Below are 19,417 nucleotides of genomic sequence, written 5' to 3' on the forward strand. Positions count from 1 at the left end.
AGCAGTTCAAAGCGTTTGCTGCCTAGGCTCAATTCCCAGTATGCGTGTGGTAGATAGCTCACAATCCAGCTGTCTGTAACTCAGTTCCAGGGCATCCAATGCCGTCCTCCTCTGTCCTCTGTGAACGGAAAGCGTGAATGTGGTATGCACACATGAAAGGAGGCAAAGCACCCACACCCACTAAAAAAAAAAATCTTCTTTCAGCGGCAGACGCGCAAGCAGTTCTCTAACTCAGACTCTGAAACGCTTCACATCCTGGTCACAGACTACAAGGAAGGCCCAGGCGCTCTCACATGGGGCTGCTCGTCTCAACACTCGGGATGGGCGCTTTTCTGTTTTTCGGAGCTATTATGAGCGAGTGCATAGCAGGTGGTTGACAGAGAAGGACCATTATGGACCAGTCTGGACAACCTATTAAGACCCCCATCTCCTGAAGAGAGGAAGCCCTCGTATTTGTGCTTTTATTTTCAAGGTCATCAAGGTTTGGCTTGGTTTTTCACTGCCAGGGTTAGAACCCAGGGTTTCTTGAGCACCGATGTCCCACTGAGCCCCAAAGACATTCAGTCTCCCTGCTTTTCACCTTCTGCCTTTGTCCCCACCCAGTGTCCTCAGCCAGCACCTCCCATTCCTGCCCCTTGATCTCTGGGCACAGAGCCAGCCTCAGCCCCAACCTACCTGCCTTCCAGTCTACCAGGCAGGATGTGGGATTCAACATCTGAGAGTCAGGTAAGTGTGGGGGCCCTGGAGGCTTTGGGGGGCACAAGTGTTGACCCAGGCTGGGTCTTGCTCTCAGGGACACCCTTGCGGCTTTAGTGTCCCTCAACCTCCTTTTCACTGAGCCTTTTCTTAAAGTTAACCAGAGGGTCAGCAGAAGCCCTGCTCAGGCCTGTGGAAGGTGCAGGTTTAAGGGTTGCCCGCTTTCTCTGGGTGGGTCACCGGGGCGTGGGCGTCAGTTCCAGCGTCAGACGTATAGAGCTACCCAAAGGCGGCTCCTAGAGAATGCCCACGAGGCTCTCATGAAGGCTGTGCCAGGAGAGCCCCCGAGAAACAATGACCTTGAAGCTTGTCAGAAGATTCAGACGCCCTAAGAGCCGGAAGGGAACCTTTAAGAGGACTCTGGAGCAGACCAAAGGAACGAAGCCATGGTGTCCAGGGGCCCTGACTTCTAAGAGACAGAAAGAGAAAGCAAACGCGCGATCATTTTCTGAATTTGGTCAAATTCAGAAAGAACTAGTAATTTCTCTACACCATAGACATGTGGAGAAAAATACGAAGTAGTTATATCGGGAACAAAACAGGCGCTCATACAGTCATACAGATTCCACAAGCATTCGAAGGTTCATCAGGACTTTGTATTCACGCGGATGTTAGTGCAGGTGCCCACAGAGGCCAGAAGAGGGCACCAAATCCCCTGCAGTCAGGCGTTTACAAGCCTCCATAAGCTGCCCTGTGTGAGTACTAGGAATCAAATTCTGGTCCTTTGGTAAGCATTGAGCTCCCGAATAGGACTGGAAAACCTAAAACAAAATATCCAGCTTTCTCTTCGATGGGGCCTGAATGCCCGTTATTTATTTCGTTGGTTAGCTGGTTGCTTTTGGGTTTTGAGACCGTTTCCCAAGTAGGTATCTGGGTGGCTCACATGCTCACACATTTTTCCTTTTAAATAAATTTAATTTTGTGCCAGGCAGTAATGGCACAGGCCTGTGATCCCAGCACTCTGTGAGGCAGAGGCAGGCCGATTTCTGAGTGCGAAGCCAGCCTGGTCTACAGAGTGAGTTCCAGGACAGTCAGGGCTACACAGAGAAACCCTGTCTCGAAAAAACCAAAAACCAAACAAAAACAAAAACAAACCAGACAAAAACCCAATTTTTTATGTTATGTGTATGAGTATCTTGCCTGCATGTATATGTGTATACCACATGTGTGCAGTGATCGTAGGGACCAGTACAGTCAGACAGTTGTGCACCACCACGTGGGTGCAGGAAACCGAACCCAGGTCCAGCAATATACTCTCTTTCTGTTGTTTTACTTAGGTTTTGAGGAAAGGTCTCACCGCAGTGCTTTGTTGATCTTGAACTCGTCCTTCTCTTGCCTCAGTTTCCCAAGTGCTGAGGTTACAGAGCAGCACACACGGCTCCATTTTTTTCCATCTCAGATGCTCTTTTCTTGAGACATGCATATGGGTGTTTTGCATTCCCTGGAACTGCAGATACAGAGGGAGCTGGGAGCCACCATGTGGGTGCGGGGAACCCTAGTCCTTTGCAAGAGTAGCCAGTGCTGATCTGAGCAGCCACTGCATCAGCTCTCCGGCCTAAGGTCCTCTTTTCCCTGCCCCCACATTTATAGCTGAAGATCAGAAAAGGGAGGAGCTGGGCGAGGGGGGGAATGCTGGGCCTGCTCTGAATCTTGTGATGTCTTCAAAAAGAGATAAATACCACTTTCCTAGTCTTCTCCTTTGTGTCTCTAGTAGGAGGAAAAGGAAGGCAACCCCAGCCCCTGACTAAAGCATTTTGTCAGCTGCTCCCCAAACCCATCAGCCTGAGAGCGATTGACACCCAGGAGGCAGGCCATTTTTTCTCTGCGCCCCTCTGTTTCGTAGTCTGTAGGTTAATCCCACGGCTCCCGGTGCGAGCATTGTGGGAAGTTAAAGGCGTGAGCCACCCTGCCTGCCCTTAAATACTGAGTTTGATTTTCTAAGTTTATGAGAACGGGGGTATGTCCGGATACCTCAGCTTGCAGTACCCGAAGCGGCCAGAAGAGGGTGGAAGATCTCCTGGAACTGGAGTTAGAACAGCTAATTGTGAGCCACTCTGTGGCTGCTGGAAATCCAACCTGGTTCTCTGCAAGAGCAGTCAGTGCTCTGCCCCTATTTGACTGTTTCCCCCACTTTTTACAAAAAATATCTTATTTATTTAATGTACCTGAGGCCACTGTCTTCAGACACTCCAGAAGAGAGCATCAGATCCCATTACAGATGGTTGTGAGCCACCATGTGGTTGTTGGGATTTGAACTCAGGACCTCTGAAGAGCAGTCAGTGCTCCTAACCACTGAGCCATCTCTCCAGCCCTAGAGCAATGGTTTTACAGAGATTTCCTTGAAGGAATTTTCCCCTAGCAATAAGAATGAGGAAGATCACAGCACCTGGGGAGGGGATGGGAAAGGAGAACACTTGGAAGTGTCTGCTGGCAATTTGGCTTTTTCTGAGTCTTGGGATTTGTTTGTTTGTTTTTTACATTTTAGTTATGGAGGAGCCGCAGTCAGGGCCCTTCCCCGTGTCTTATCTGTAGACTTGACCACATCGTGATGACGGTAAAGAACATTGAAGATACCACCATGTTCTATTCCAAGATCCTGGGCATGGAGGTCACTACTTTCAAGGTAATCATGTCCCCATACTCAAAACTTCAAGTGCATTAAAGTGTGTGTGTGTGTGTGTTGTGTGTACATACATGTGTATGTGTATCCACTGCATTTGCAAGTGTAGATCAGAGCTCTGATCTAGCTAGACAAATGGCTGACAAGCCCGGGGAGACTCCAGTTTCAGCCTCCCAGCACTGGAATTCCGAGTGTATGCTGCCGCGCCTGACTTTTTCCACAGGTACTGGGAATTGAAACTCGGGTCCTCTTGCCTGCGTAGCAAATATTTTACCAACTGAGCCACCTCCCCAGCTGCCGACATTAAACTTTGATAACGTTTTATGGCAGAGGGTTATCAGTCAGTCTGTAGATTGCCTTATATACACAAAGCCCTTGATTCAGTCCCCAGTGTCCCATAAACCAAGGATGCAGGTAACTGGAGAGATGGACACAGGAGAATGAAAAGTCCAAGATCACCCTCCGCTACTTAGCAAGATGGAGACCAGCCTGGGATCCAGGTGACATTGGCTATTTGTTTACTTGATTGTTTTTTTGAGACAGGGTTTTTTTTCTGGGCAGCCCTCGCTGTCCTCGAGTTCTGAGACCACCTGCCTCAACCTCCTAATGCTAGGATTATATGCACGTGCCACCATTACCTGGTGAGATACGGTCTTAAAAATAAATGATTGGAGGTGGGGGCAGAGAGATGACTCAGTGGTTAAGAGCACTGACTGCTTTTCCTGAGTTCAATTCCCAGCAAACACATGGTAGCTCACAACCATCCTTAATGAGACCTGACACCCTCTTCTGGGGTGTCTAAAGACAGCTACAGTGTACTACTACTACTACTAGTAATAATAATAATAAATCTTTTTAAAAAGGAAGTCTGGCATGTGAGAGACATGCTGGTTTAAAAAAATAATTGATAATAAATACTATAAATGTGATTTAAGGGCTGTGGATGGTTTTGGTGTGTGTGTGTGTGTGTGTGTGTGTGTGTGAGAGAGAGAGAGAGAGAGAGAGAGAGAGAGAGAGAGAGAGAGAGAGAGAGTTTCTTTGCAAATAGCCCTGGCTGTCCTAGAACTCGCTTTGTAGTAGACCAGTCTGGCCTCGAACTCCCAGAGGTTTGTTAGTCTATGCCTCCCAAGTGTGGGGATAAGGTGCTGCCCCACCACTTTGAGGGGGGGGGACTTATTTTTGACACAGGTGCTGTATTGAGTATTTGTGATTGGTATTTGCCTAGCATGCATTAGATCCTGAGCCCGGCCCAAAATGCTTTATTTTATTTTATTTATAACTTCAAGCCTCTCCCCCCATACAGGAAATATGAGAGAAAAGGTAAAAGGACCAATGGAAGAGATTCCAAAATACAAACAAGGAGACATTTGAAGACAGGGTCAAGAAAATGGAAGGAGGAAAGTACCAGGGAACTAAAGCAAGAAGCTTCGTTAGTTCAAGGTCCCTGCTCTCTCAAAAAAAAAAAATGTACAAGAGATCTTTGCAGGCTTTATACACAGAGTTAACTATGTATTCAGCATATCAACACTCAGATATGTCCTGTGGGAACTGTAGAACACCACACTGAAAAAGTGAATCTTAAGAGTTTGCCAAGAGATTAGAAAGTGGCTCATCTACAAGAGAAAAAGAAAGATGCAAACGTTAGGGTCCCTGAGTCCCACCAGAGGCCAGGGAACAATAGGACTGGACTTTTAAGATTCTGGGAAAGCACTCCTGCCCCGCCTCCAGTTCTGCCTCAGCCTCTCTCCATGTGGTCCCTACTCCCAGAACAAAAGCGGTTCCCAGCCTTAATCAGAGAAGCCTCTCCCTACAAAGAAAGGGGATGAATACTCTCAGGCTTCCCAAGATGCAGAAAAGAAGAACGGGTACAGGGCCCAGCCCTGCACAAGATATTCCAGCCTCCCCCACCTCCATCCCCACAAGGCTTGGGAACATTGTAGGAAAGGGGGTGGGAAATTAGCAAGAGTCTGAAGGGCCATGAGATGCCATTCTCTAGATGCTATTCAGTTATTGCAAGTATTGACTCACAGTTGTAATTACCCGGACCTGGACTTAAAGACTGGCACTATCAACAGGAAGTCAACGGAGGGGAAGGGCTCGTGGGGCCCTACCTGCTATCTCTGAGCTATTGGCTACTGATAGACTCTGGGGGGAAGGGACCTTGTCTTTAATTGTGTACCCCCAACTGAGCCCACCAGGCCCCGAATGGATAGCTCTAAACCCGTGATTATAGAGACAGCCTTGGTTAATCTCAGTGGGGCACTAAACTAAAAAGTACTCATGAAAGTGCGAGAGAGATTTGTGAAGAGGAGGAGGTGTAGAAGGGGTCGCAGGGGGTGGGAGTGGGGAGTGGCTGGCTTGCATTGTGAAGTGGAAATTGTCTAAAAACAAATGTAATTAATTAAAAAAATTATCCTGGGGAGTAAAAAAAAAATCAACCTAAAATTCTATGTCCAATTGAGCTGCAAATCCAAGGTAAGTATGGGATAGAGCATTGTTAGGTGCAAAGAGCAGGGAAAGGCTGTGCTCTGAGGAGCTGGAGGCGTAGCTCAGTAGTAGAGTACTTCTCCAGCAAGCAAGAGAACCTTGGTCACATTGCTGGCTTCAAGGTAAACAGAGAAAAGTCTGAAGATCTGGGTTCAATCCCAGGGCTGCACAGGACCACATGGCCAAAGGAGAAAAGCAACTCCCAAGACTTGTCTTCTGATAGACTCTGGGGGGAAGGGACCTTGTCTTTAATTGTGTGCACGGCAAGTGCACGGCACATACACATGCATGGGCGTGTGTGTGTGTGTGTGTGTGTGTGTGTGTGTGTGTGTTTCGAGCACACACAACATTAAATAAATAAATAGAAAGTGGAGAGCAACAGAGTAAGATATCTGGTGTTTTCCTCTGCCCTGCCCCTCCCAATAAAATAATAACTAAGCTAGCTGGGAACAAGAAATACATACCTTGAGATAGAGTGGTTCCTAAGAAGAAAATCCCAGATATCTAGAATAAAGTCAATCAAGCATGGGCTAAGGAAAGGTTCCAGGGGAACAAAGATGGAAGGAAAAGAGGAAGTGTCCTCAGATTTAACACTGTCTTGAGAATATGGAACAGCTTCAAAAGTAGTATATGTAGAGAGAAAAAATTCCTTATAAAGATGCCCTGACATAGAGGGCAGATGTTTGGTATGTCCGTATCATGGATTACAGTGTTAAAGAGAAACAAGGCCTTGAGTGCTCTTTCACTGGGTAACCTGCGGGCACGCTTAACACTGCATATGAGGGCAGGAGAGATGGCTCAGCGGTTAAGAGCACTGACTGCTCTTCCAGAGGTGCTGAGTTCAAATCCCAGCAACCACACGGTGGCTCACAACCATCTGTAATGAGATCTGGTGCTTTCTTCTGGTGTGTCTGAAGACAGCTACATATACATAAAATAAAATATGTACTCATATACATAAAATAAATGAATTTAAAAAAATAAAATAAAAAACACTGCATATGACCCATTCTGCTTTAAATAAAATATCTATGCAGGGACAGAAGAGAGGGGAAAGAGGGAGGGGGTGAGAAAGACAGAGACAGAAGATGGAGAAACAGAGAGACACACAGAGACAGAGAGGAGAGAGAGACAAAGACAGAAGAGAGAGAGAGGAAACCAAGCTATAAGAAAGATGAGGAAAAAATCTTACATATATCACTAAGGGAACGAAAGCAACGTAAAAAGGCTGCATATTGCCAGATTCTCATAATACAAGCAAGAAAAGACAAAATTATAAAAACAACAAAAATGCAAGGTGGTGGTCAGCCCTTGAAGGGAGAGGAGAGTGAGCAGAGGAAGGCTGAGCAATTTTCAGACCTTGACATCTATGATGGTAGCGGTGGCCTTAGAGAGCCGCGCATGCGCACAGAGTGCGCACCGCCTCCTCAGGCGCGAACTGTGATAGACACAAAGGAATGGAGGATGATTTATCAGCCCTGCTTACAGGAATCGCAACTTGTGGGTCTCACTGCTGGGAGGGTGCTACCAGGCACCTCTGTGTAAATCCAGGCAAGTGGGAAAGCTTTGCACCTTCGCTGTTTGGCTGGGATTGTAAAACATCTCTAAAAATTAGCATATAAATTGAAAAGGAGTGGCAGACTGTGAACATTTAAAATCTAAAGAGGACACTATGCAGAAAGGACAAAGGAGCAGCTCGCAAGGGCAGGCTGGACCTTCTTCAGGTCCTAAGATCGCAGCAAGTTAAAGAAAAGAAAAACCTAAAAACTACAGCATGATACACTTATATTACCCCAGAAAAATAACAACAGACATTTTACAACCAAGAACATGCACACAAACTCCATTATGGCTTGCAGCATACACTATTAGAATCTGGTGTACCCCAAAAAGAGCAAATAGAGGCAGCCTGTTAGAATAAAGACCTAATCAATGCTTCAATGAAGATGAAAAATGATAATGGTATCTAGGGTGGGGATGGAAATAGGGAGAATAGAAAATAAGTGCACCAATCAATAAAACAAGATTGGCTTTGCATGAGTCCAGGATAAGTAAGATCCGGTTCCTGTACTTAAACTGCTGGAGTGCACCTTTAGAACACAGAAGGCCAAGGAAACGTCTAGTTTACAGGATGGAAGGTAGCTGTGTTGCCAACGCTAGGTCGTCAGAACAAATGGCTCTGAAAGACAGCTCAGCAGGTAAGATACTTGCCGAATAAGCATGACGACCAGAGTTCAAATCCCCAGCACCCACAGGAGAGGCAGAGCACGTGTGTATAACCCCAGAGCTGTGGCACATTGTGTGTGGGGACAGGAGGACTGATGGGGTTGGCTGGCCACCAGCCTAGCTCTAAGTTCTGTAGGGGAGACTGTCGTAAGGGGATAAGCTGGGGAGTGACAGCGAGCTCCTTGGTCCCTGTACACACACACACACACACACACACACACACATGCACACACAGACAGGCACACGCAGACACATGTACGCACTATAATATATAAAACAAAAAGTATGAAAACAAACTAACATATTTCTTTTGTTTTAAATGATTTATTTACTTTATTTGGTGAGGGGATTGAGACCCAGCCTTACTATGTAGCCCTGGCTGGCCTGGAACTGACTCTGTAGAGCAGGCTGGCATCAAACTCTCAGAGATCCACCTGCCTCTGCCTCTGCCTCCTGAGGGCTGGGATTAAAGGCGTGTGCCACCATACCTTTTATATATTTTTTTATACAAATAAAGGTTTATTTTTATTTTATGTGCATGAGTGTGTCCCTGCATGCATGCATATATACATGTGTGTACACTGCCCACACACAGAGGGCAGAAGAAGTCATCGGATCCTTTAGAACTGGAGTTAAGATGCTTGTGAGCTACCCTGTGGGTGCTGGGCCCTGAACTTGGCCAAGTGCTCTCACCTCCTGAGCCAACTCTCCAATCCCCTCCCCCATCAGAATTCTTTTTTTAAAAAAAAGATTTATTTATTATTATATGTAACTACACTGTAGCTGTTGTCAAGACACACCAGAAGAGAGCATCAGATCTCATTACAGATGGTTGTGAGCCACCATGTGGTTGCTGGGATTTGAACTCAGGACCTCTGGAAGAGCAGTCAGTGCTCCCAACCACCAAGTCATCTCTCCAGCCCCCCACATTTCTCATCAAGCAACACCAGACTCAGGGAAGATAACAAACAAGATATTTCCTTCTTTCCTTCTGACAGTCTTGGCACTAGCATCCAGGGCATCATGCACGCTAGGCAATGCTACACTGCTGGGAAACACCTCCTGTCCTGAAGCAGATATTTAAAAGCAAGAGCCTTGACAGAACTGTCTACTGGGTCAAACTGTCCTTCAGGTGTAATAGGACAATGCAGCATTTTACTGACTGTCTGGATGTAGTAGCCACTGTAGAAATGGAGAAAGATGTGAAATTATAAAAGAAATGCTAAGTGCCAAGAGGGAGAAGGAAGGAAGGGCCGTAAAGAAGAGAAAGTGACTGGAGTTATCTAGAAAAATAAGCCTTATTTTATTCCCTAGCACCCTAAAAAATAAACATGGAATCAAGCTATTTAAAAACTATAAAGAGCAGGGCAATAGTGGTGCACACCTGTAATCCCAGCCCTCTGGGAGGCAGAGGCAGGTGGATTTCTGAGTTTGAGGCCAGCCTGGTCTACAGAGTGAGTTCCAGGACAGTCAGGGCTATACAGAGAAACCCTGTCTCCAAAACCAAAATAAAATAAAATGAAATGAAAACTATAAAGAAGGGGCTGGAAAGATGGCTCACTGGTTAAAAGCACTGGCTGCTCTTCCAGAGGTCCTGAGTTCAAGTCCTAGCAACCCCATGGTGGCTCACAGCCATCTATAGGGCGAACTGGTGCCCTCTTCAGGCAGGCAGGTGTATATGCAGCAGAGCACTCACACTTTAAATAAAAACAAATTTAAAACTATAAAGAAGCAAACAGAGGAACTAAAATCAAGACAAACTAGTACTGCGGGGGGGGGCGGGGGTAATACTACTAAGCAAAACATTCCTCTGTCTTGGCTGAAAGAGGACAAACGCATGACGGAGGTAGGTGGAGAGATAGGGATTGGAGCAGCGGCTCAGTATCGCTCTGCCGGAGGACCTGGCGCAGTTTCTAGCTCACAATCCTTTTTAACTGCAGTTCCAGGGAACTCAACATCCTCTTCTGACCTCCGTGAGTACCAGGCACACATGTGATCCACACACATCCGTGTAGATGAAACACCCCCACACATAACATAAAAAGAAATCCACCTTTTAAATGGGAAGAAATAGTGGCGAGTCAGTTAGAGCCTGCGCTTGGAGGGGCGGCGGGGGGGTGGGGCGGGGGATAGCTACCATGAGGGTTAAATGAGACAGCTGTCTTTTTCTCTCAATTGAAGAAGCAGCCAGATGAATGTGTCATTAGGAGGAAATGAATAGGACACAAAGTCCCAGCTCAGTGGGGGCAGGGAGATTGCTAGAAGCCCCACCAGCTACCACCTCACTGCTGAGAGCAACTAATAAGGTCTCTCTAGCACAATGGCGTCCTGGGGAGGAATGGGGGTGGGGTGGGGAAACGGAACGAGCTTTGTTGGCTTGCTTTGGTTTGATTGTCTTGTTTTGTTTTTGGGATAGGGTCATTTTGTGGAGCCCAAGGTGAAGTCAACCTTTCTCTTTCTATTCCTCCTGACTCACTGGCCTAATGCTGGGATTATAAGTGTGTCACCACCCTGGTTTGAGATGAGCTTTTTAGAAAGCATGGCAGCTTGGGAACATAACCACTGGTTGTTGTTCTTACGAGAAAAATGAAATAAAATAAAATGGCAAGGGAAGACGCTTAGTGGGTTGAGGCACATCACTTGAGCCCAAGAGTTTCAGGATAATCTAGGCAGCATAATGAGATCCCAAAGAAAGGAAAGGAACACAGAGACAGAGAGACAGAGAGACAGGAGGGAGGAAGCAAGGTATATTGGATAGACAAATTGCTTTCTCTGCCCCGAGGTGGGTTTTAATCATTTGATGCTACACACACAATCTTATTAGCATAAATAAGAAACAAACACACGCTGCCCCCACCCCCTCAAAGCATTTGTCTCAAATAAGCACGGTGATTGATGCAGGCTGGTACCACCAGCACTCGGGAGCCTAAGGCAGAAAAAAATGAGTTTGAGGGTTTGAGACCAGCTTGGGGCCGCCTAGTGAGATGTTGTCTCAGGAAAAGAAAAAAGAGAAGGAAAAAGAAAAGAAACAGAAGCTGGGGTGATAAAGAGTTGGTACAGCAGTTAAAAACTCACTATTTTTCCAGACACCCAGATTCCAATCTCAGCTCCCACACCGTTTTTGTTTTGTTTTGTTTGTTTCCAAGACAGTGCTTCTCTGTATAGCCCCGATTGTCTTGAAGCTAATTTTTTAGACCAGGCTAGCCTCGAACTCACAGCGGTCTACCTGGCTCCCGGGTGCTTGAATTAAAGACATGCACCAGCACGGCCATCAGCTGCCACACTGGGAACACACATCTCCCAGTTCCCAGAGGCATGTGATGTCTGTCTCTGGCCTGTGGGAGCTCTGCACACATGTATGCACGCACATACAATCAGATATATGACCACATTAAATAAAAATAAGTCGGGGCTGGAGAGATGGCTCAGCAGTTAAGAGCACCGACTGAGTTCAAATCCCAGAACCACATGGTGGCTCACAGCCATCTGTAATGGGATCTGATGCCTTCTTCCAGTGTATTTGAAGAGAGCAATGGTGTCCCCATATACGCAAAGGAAATAAATAAATCTTTAAAAAATCTTTAAAACATTTTAAAATGAAGTTGGATGTTGTTATGAAACCTAATACAGCGAGGGGGAGGGTACGTTTGGTGGGCCTGTGCCAAGGTGTACCTCTGGGAAATTATGCCATGCAGCAGATCTGGTAAAATGAGAATATTATTGGGAAAGGAAAGGAAATGGGGAGCTGGAGAAGGGATAGAGGCAGACAACGGGACGCACGCGTAGATATGAGGGCAGAAAGGGGGTGTGGAGAGCGAGCCGAGGTGCCTGGAGTTCTTTTAATCCACAGCAGGTGATGCCGGAAGCAGTTGCTAGGTCCCCGGAGAGCAGCAGGCCAGTGGAATTGCCTCTATAGTAACAGACGTGACCTGTTTCTCTGTGATCTCAGTATGTGGGGATTGGAAGCAAGAAGGTCAGGCTTTTTTTTTTTTTTTTTTTTTTTACAAATCTACTTTTATTTATTTACTCTCCATTAATTTAAATCCGGGATGGGTACAGCATCACCCGGATTCTGTGTCAATGGCCTTTGCAGGAAGGTTGCTTCGGAATTTGGCACGGACCATGCCACTGTTTCCGTGGGCCCGAGTTACTTTTCTCCAGATCACTCTGGTTTTGTTTAGTTTGCCTCCAGGAGTCACTGTATTGTTTTTTGCTTTATACACATAAGCACATCTCTTGCCTAAGTAGAACTCAGTTTCATCTCGGGCATAGACACCTTCGATTTTAAGAAGAGCGGTGTGCTCTCTTTCGTTCCGGAGACCTCGCTTGTAGCCAGCAAAAGTGGCCTTGCACCACAGCCTTCCAGACATACTTGCTTTCAGAAGTCCTGTTCCCAGCAGGCCCCAGAAATCTGGCCCCAAAGTTCAGCAGCAGAAACTCAAGGTCAGGCTTTTAAGGCCAGTCTCTGCTACACAGTGAGTTACAGGCTAGCCCGGATCACATCAGACTTTGTCTCTGAGAAAATGGTGGTGGTGGTGGTGGTGGTGGTGGTGGTGGTGGTGGTGGTGGCAGCGGAGGCAGTGGCGGCAGCGGAGGCAGTGGCGGCAACAGCGGCTGCGGCGGCTACCGCAGCTACCGCGGTGTTGGTGGTGGTAAAAGCATTCAGCAGCTAGCCTGAGTACCTACCTCCCTGAATTAGATGAATTAGATCCAGGGGACCCACATGGCAGGAGAAAATGGATCCTGAAGGATGTCCTCTGTTTTCTGCATATATGTTATGGCATGCAACATTCCACTTTAATAAGTGGGAAAAAAATTTTTTGAGACACAGTCGCACTATGTAGTCGTAGGTGAGCTGGAACTCTCTCTGTAGACCGGGTTGGCCTTGGATTCATAGAGATCTGCTAAAGAGATGGCTTAGATGTTGAAAACACTAGCTGCTCAATTATGAAGATTGGGTGGAGTTCAGACCCTAGTAGCCAGGTAAGAAGTCAGGCATTTCACAAATGCGGTAAACTCCAGCCCTGGGGAATCTGACACCTTCTTTTGGCCTCTGCACGCACCTGCACACAGGCATGCAGAGACCAACACAAACTCATTCGTTGTTTTTTTTTTTAACCTCAGTCTGTTGGACGAGCAAGGCCTGTAGCGTAGCAGCCCTGTCTCGTCTTCTGCAGGGCGTAGAGTGAATAGAGTGGCTTTTGTTCCCGTACCTTGGCAGCTTCGTTCTCCCATTGTTTTCTCTCTCCTAAACAGGGAGACCGCAAAGCATTGTGTTTCGGAGACCAAAAATTTAACTTACACGAGGTGGGCAAGGAATTTGATCCCAAAGCGGCTCATCCCGTTCCAGGCTCCCTGGATATCTGTTTGATCACCGAAGCACCCCTGGAGGACGTGATCAAGCGCCTCAAGGTGAGCACAGCCATGCTTGTTAAGAGAGCAGCTACTGCAAATACCCTGGAGACAGAAGGATGACCCAAAGAGCCAGGTCTTCCTCAAACCTCAGACCTGACGGATCCCATCGCCCCCACAGCCTGCCTCCACACAGTTACCTACTTGTTCTTTCTATCGATGTCACTTTCATGTAACCAAATAGATTTTAAAAGGAAACACAACTCAGTGAACTCCCATGCACTTAGAATGGCCATTCAGACCCATAGAGTTTTACATGAAATTTTACACATAAATCGGTATTGAACATATTTTATACGCTTATCCATCACCAAAACTAAAACAACAAAAATTCAATACAGACTTAGAAGTAGAAATACAGTAGGGTCTGGATAATTTGGGTGCTTGAAGTTTTATTTATTTCCAAGTCTTTTTTTTTTTATTAAAGATTTATTTATTTATTTATTTATTTATTTATTTATTTATTTATTTATTTATTATATGTAAGTATACTGTAGCTGTCTTCAGATATTCCAGAAGAGGGCATGGATTCCAGGGATAACTCACGCTGTCAACTTGTGTTATGAGTTTCTGCCTACTGAGCCATCTTGCCAGCTCAGATAAAAAATTAAATGAAACCTTAAAAAAATAGCTCAGTGGTAGAAAAAGAAAAACAAAACTTTTATGAAAGATAAAGTCGACTCTAGCATGTTGTCCTTTGACTTCTACATACACTACACACCCATACCACACACACAGACCATACATATACAAACCATACACACACACACACACACATACACGCATGCATACTGTACAAATACACTATACACACCATATACATACAATAATAATAAAGAACATTATATGTGACTTCTTTTTTTTTGGTTTTTTGGATTTGGTTTTTTCTGAGACAAGGTTTCTCTGTGTAGCCCTGGCTGTCCTGAAACTCACTCTGTAGACCAGGCTGGCCTTGAACTCAGAAATCCACCTGCCTCTGCCTCCCAGAGTGCTGGGATTACAGGAGTGTGCCACCACCACCCGGCTTATATGTGACTTCTTTGACATCTTTTTGTATGAAGAGGAAATGAGATTTCCACCAAGTATTTGAAAAACCCATTTGATCTTGGCATAAATACAACTAAAACCAATAGTTTCAGGGCTAGAAATGCAGCTCAGCGGTAGAATGTTGGCTGGGCCGACATTCAATCCCCGCACTATTTTTTTTTTTTTTTAGATTTATTTATTTTATATATATGGGTACGCTATAGCTGTCCTCATATACATAGGTTGTGAGCCATCATGTGGTTGCTGGGAATTCGAATTCAGGACCTTTGCCCTCTCTGTGGCCCCCCTCACTCCAGGGGCCCACTCGCTCCGGCCCTGACCATGCTGGCACAAAGATATTTATTTATTATATGTAAGTACCATGTAGCTGTCTTCAGACACCCCAGAAGAGGGCATCAGATCCAATTACAGATGGTTGTGAGCCACCATGTGGTTGCTGGGATTTGAACTCAGGATCTGTGGAAGAGCGGTCAGTGCTCTTAACCACTGAGCCATCTCTCCAGCCCAATCCCCACACTATTATGGGGGGGAATGTAAACTTTGACCCAGGTCCTGTGTTTAACTTCTTGCTCACTAGCACTACTGTTGCCCCCATTTTACAAATGAGGAAACTGAGGTTCATGGCAATGACACCTTCTTCCCAAGGCCAGCCATCTGGAGTAGAGTGAGGTCGTCTGGGTCACTACTAGGAATGAGCCTTTGGCTGTGACTGTAGCATGTGTGAGGCCCTGAGTTCTAACTTTAGAACATGTGGGAAGGGAAGAAACAAGATGGAGTTTTTAATGAACTAAGTTTTGGTCTCTCATGTCTGTGACCAGGACTTTTGTCTTTTCTGTTCACTTCATTCAGGCTTTTGATGTGCCCATTGAGGAGGGCCCGGTCTCCAGAACAGGAGCGAAGGGACCTATTCTGTCCATCTACTTCCGAGATCCTGACAGAAATCTCATTGAGGTGTCCAACTATGTCACCTCATGATCGACAGTGGCCTTTCTCCATTGTGACCCACAAAATGTCACCTTACCCCTAATTTCCTACACATCCCAGGGACCTCGAAAAACTAAGAACTTGGGCAAAGGGGTCCTAAGACACGTTTACGTGCAAACATTTGTGTCTAGAGCACCGCCATTCAAACTACTCCAATAAACGTTGAATGTCTCCGTATGAGTTCCTCATTCTTGGCATAGTGCTACGTCTGGGGGCTTGCCTAGAGCAAGAATTCTCTGAGACTTTTGGAGGTCTGGGCTAGAGTTTGGCGTCTCTAGAAATTAAAGCGGGGCCATCCTTTTGAGATTCAAGGCCTTTGACAGGTTTCTCCTTGCTAATGATCCCTCGTTCCTTCCTTTACCCACTTTCAGCCCGCCCGTCCATCTGTCTAGCTGCTTCCTGATGTTTCCTTCACCTGTGGACGTCGGTGAGCCTCAGGATCCCTACAGTTCCCATCAGATTATCCAGCTTCATACCAAATATTGCCACCCCCTTCTGGAGCCCTTTCTCTGCTACCACTCCACAGTATCCAGCACTTTCTCTTTTTATTTTTTTTTTTAAGATTTATTTATTTATTTCATGTATGTAAGTACACTGTAGCTGTCTTCAGACACCAGAAGAGGGTGTCAGATCTCATTACAGATGGATGTGAGCCAGCCACCATGTGAGTGCTGGATTTGAACTCAGAACTTCCAGAACAATCCGTGCTCTTAACCACTGAAACACCTCTCCAGCCTCCCAGATTTTTTTTTTTTTTAAACTGGGTTTCTCTGTGTATCCCTGGCTGTCCTGGAACTCACTATATACTGGCCTCTCTTTAGATTTTTTTTAAAATTTAAACAATTTTTAAAATTTTCATGTGCATTGGTGTTTTACCTACATGCATGTCCGTGTGAGGGTGTTGGAGCCCCTGGAACTGGAGTTATAGTTGTGACCTTCTATGTGGTTGCCGGGGACTAAACTCAGGGCCTCTGGAAGAGCAGCCAGTGCTCTGAACAGCGGTATACTAAGGATGAAAGGGCAGAACCAGAGAAACCCCTCGTAGGCTGGAAAGAGGGCTCAAGAGGTAAAAGCACTCACAAGTCTGCTGACATCCCCACTTTGCTGTGTCACCAGAAAGTCAGACCAGGTGCTCTAACAAAACAAGAACCTGGAGGCAGGAGCTCTGCAGAGGCCTCTACTGTGGAGGGTGCTAATTACTGGCTTCTCAGCCAACTTCCTTATAGGACCCAGGGCCACCAGCACACAATGGCCTGGGCCCCTCCCACCCCAATCAGTAATTAAGAAAGTAAATGCCTCACAGCCAGATCTCTTAGAGGCATTTCTCAATTAAGGCTCCTTTCTTTCTGATGACCCTAGCTTGTGTCAAGGTGACACTGAAATCAGCCAGTCCACTCTGCAGGCCTGAGTTTGATCTACAAATCCGAGGTGACCTCTACCCCATTGTACTCTTTCCTGTGGAGAAAGAACAGCTCATAAGTTAGAGAGTCTCAAACTTTTTAAAGAGGCTCATGGTCTGGTGAGGGGCATATGATATCTGACAAAGTTATCGAGAAAATTCCAAAACAACTTAAGCTCTTAATTTAAGGTGTTTGGGGGTCTCTTAGGACAGTGACTAATCTTTAGACCCTACCTCACCCACATCGTGTGTTCTTAATATAATTTGATTAAAAAGTTAGGAGTGTGGGATTGGGACAGAAAGGCTCGAAGAGACTTGTTTTCTCTTAAGTTGTAGGGGTTTAAATAACCTACAGTTGATTAAAACAGAATTTAGGATTAAAACAGAAGATACTTGAGGACAGAACAGCAATGAACTGTCTGCACACACTAACAATGTCTCTAAAATGAATGATTAGAGCAAGAAAGGCCTTCACATTAAATTTTTACTATTTATGCTTCTATTTAATTACAGAAACAAAAGCCCTAAAATCTGATTTTTTTCTTCTTTTTTCCTTTTGGACTAAATGCCATTTTCTTCTAAATTTATTGATCTTTAAGATCAAGAAGAAAGCTTAAGTGTTTTTCAAGAATTAAAAAGAAATAAAAATTCACATTTAAAATGGAATACTCTAAGTCAGGAACTATTTTCCCATCATGCATTTCTGTGAACAGGTGTCTGAACCAAAACACTGAAAATGTCACAACTCATCCAAGTTTAATGGAACCTGACTCCCACGATAAAAGAATGATAACTCTTAAAAGGAGTACTGAGTTTTTGCTTTGTTCTTAATTTTAAATTCCTAAAATCAGGAAGAGGAGGGAGTATAGGAATTAATTTCCATTGAAATATAGAAGTAATTGCAAAACTAGAACAAAAAACACTCACCAATATAATCAGACTTTTAAGAATCTTTTTGTTGTTGTTGTTTTTGAGACAGGGTTTCTCTGTGTAGCCCTGGCTGTCCTGGAACTCACTCTGTAGACCAGGCTGGCTTCAAACTCAGAAATCTGCCTGCCTCTGCCTCCGAAGTGCTGGGATTAAAGACGTGTGCCACCACTGCCCGGCCAGACTTTTTCATACAGAAGCTGAGAGAATCCAGACCTTTCAGTGAAACTGTATTTGCCTGGCAGGCAGGATGCTAGAGAGTGGCTCAGTGATTGACTGCACACTGCTCTTGCAGAGGACCTGAGTTCAGTTCCCAGCACATACATCTGGGGGCTTACAACTGCCTAGACCTCCAGCTCCACGTGGATCAGAAACTTCCAGCCTCTACTGGCACCTGCATTTATGTATACACACACACACACACACACACACACTTAAAAAATAAAAAATAAAACTAAAGAAAGCAGTCTGGCTAGACGTAGTAGTTCATGCCTGTGATACCAGCACTTGGGAGGAAAATGAGGCAGCAGAATTGCTGTGATTTCAATGTTAACCTGGGTTACACAGTGAGTTCCAGGCCAGCATGGGCTGTATTGTCTTCAAAGAACAAACAAGGGCCCGAAAGGTGACTCATCAGGTAAAGGAGTTTGCTACCCACCAGGTGAGAAAGACAATTGACTCCTGAAATCTGTCCTCTGATGACACCTGCGATATGGCCTGCACCTCCTCCCCCCAAACCAGAAAAAATGTCAAAAATGTAAAGTATTGTGGATACTAGTGACTCATGAGGTTTGGTCTGTGACAGTCTGTACCTATACTTGGGCTGCATTTCTGCTTTAATTTCTTTAATTTCAACTTTATTTATCATTATCATTATTATTATCATCAATGTGTGTGTGTGTGTGTGCCTCACATATGTAGCATGCCTCACATGTGAAGCTGGAACAGACTGGCAAGCTTGTGTGCCAAGCATTTTAGCCCTCTTAGCCCTTGCTGTTGCTTGGACACAGTGTTAGATGGCATTGTATGACAGGAATAAACTTACCCCAACACAGGGCCCTGGAAGAAACAGAGAAGTCACTCGATCCAAGTTGAGCTTGATTGAATCAATGAGCAAAATCAGGGCTACTTCCAGGGACACAGATGATTTATGGGCAGCTATACTCCTAATTTTTGTCCAAAAAAATGTCAACTGTCTATAAACCCTTGGAGAGGGGCTGGAGAGATGGCTCAGTGTGGAAAGAGCTTTGCAGTGTAAGGATGAGGATCTGAGTTCAGGTCCTCAGCACCCATAGAAAAGCCAGGTAAGGTGCTAGATGCCTGTAAACTGGGGGAGCAGAGACAGGTGGATCCTGGCCAGGCAGCCAAAATAGTGAGATCAGTGGTCAGCAATGCTTGCTGCATTTCTAATGTACCCAAGTTCAATTCCCAGCAACTATGCTGGACAATTAGGAACTGCCTGTAACTGAAGCTCCAGGTTATCTGACACCCTCTTCCGGTCTCCACATGGTACACACACACACACACACACACACACACACACACACACACACACACAG

The 19,417-nt window shown here is 45.5% G+C and overlaps 2 protein-coding genes and 1 long non-coding RNA gene across 3 annotated transcripts in view; 1 reads left to right on the forward strand and 2 right to left on the reverse strand.

Moving 5' to 3' along the window:
* The first annotated feature begins 260 nt into the window (after nt 1-260).
* Glod5 (glyoxalase domain containing 5) lies at nt 261-15,701 on the forward strand. The gene is made up of 4 exons (XM_052170484.1): nt 261-726; nt 3,242-3,379; nt 13,346-13,501; nt 15,398-15,701. The coding sequence occupies exons 1-4, from the start codon at nt 700-702 to the stop codon at nt 15,521-15,523; spliced, it is 447 nt and encodes a 148-aa protein (XP_052026444.1). The 5' UTR covers nt 261-699; the 3' UTR covers nt 15,524-15,701.
* On the reverse strand, nt 12,100-12,622 carry LOC127674782 (60S ribosomal protein L35a-like). Its single transcript, XM_052170485.1, has one exon. It carries the CDS (start codon nt 12,457-12,459, stop codon nt 12,151-12,153), a length of 309 nt encoding a protein of 102 aa, XP_052026445.1. The 5' UTR covers nt 12,460-12,622; the 3' UTR covers nt 12,100-12,150.
* Nucleotides 13,192-19,417, reverse strand: part of LOC127674783 (uncharacterized) — a 37,834-nt gene continuing 31,608 nt past the window's right edge. The window contains exon 2 of the long non-coding RNA XR_007975360.1: nt 13,192-13,474. This is a non-coding gene — a long non-coding RNA (uncharacterized LOC127674783). The remainder of the gene's footprint in view (nt 13,475-19,417) is intronic.

The sequence above is a fragment of the Apodemus sylvaticus genome, chromosome X, assembly GCF_947179515.1.
Source record: "Apodemus sylvaticus chromosome X, mApoSyl1.1, whole genome shotgun sequence".
Classification (NCBI taxonomy): Eukaryota; Metazoa; Chordata; class Mammalia; order Rodentia; family Muridae; genus Apodemus; species Apodemus sylvaticus.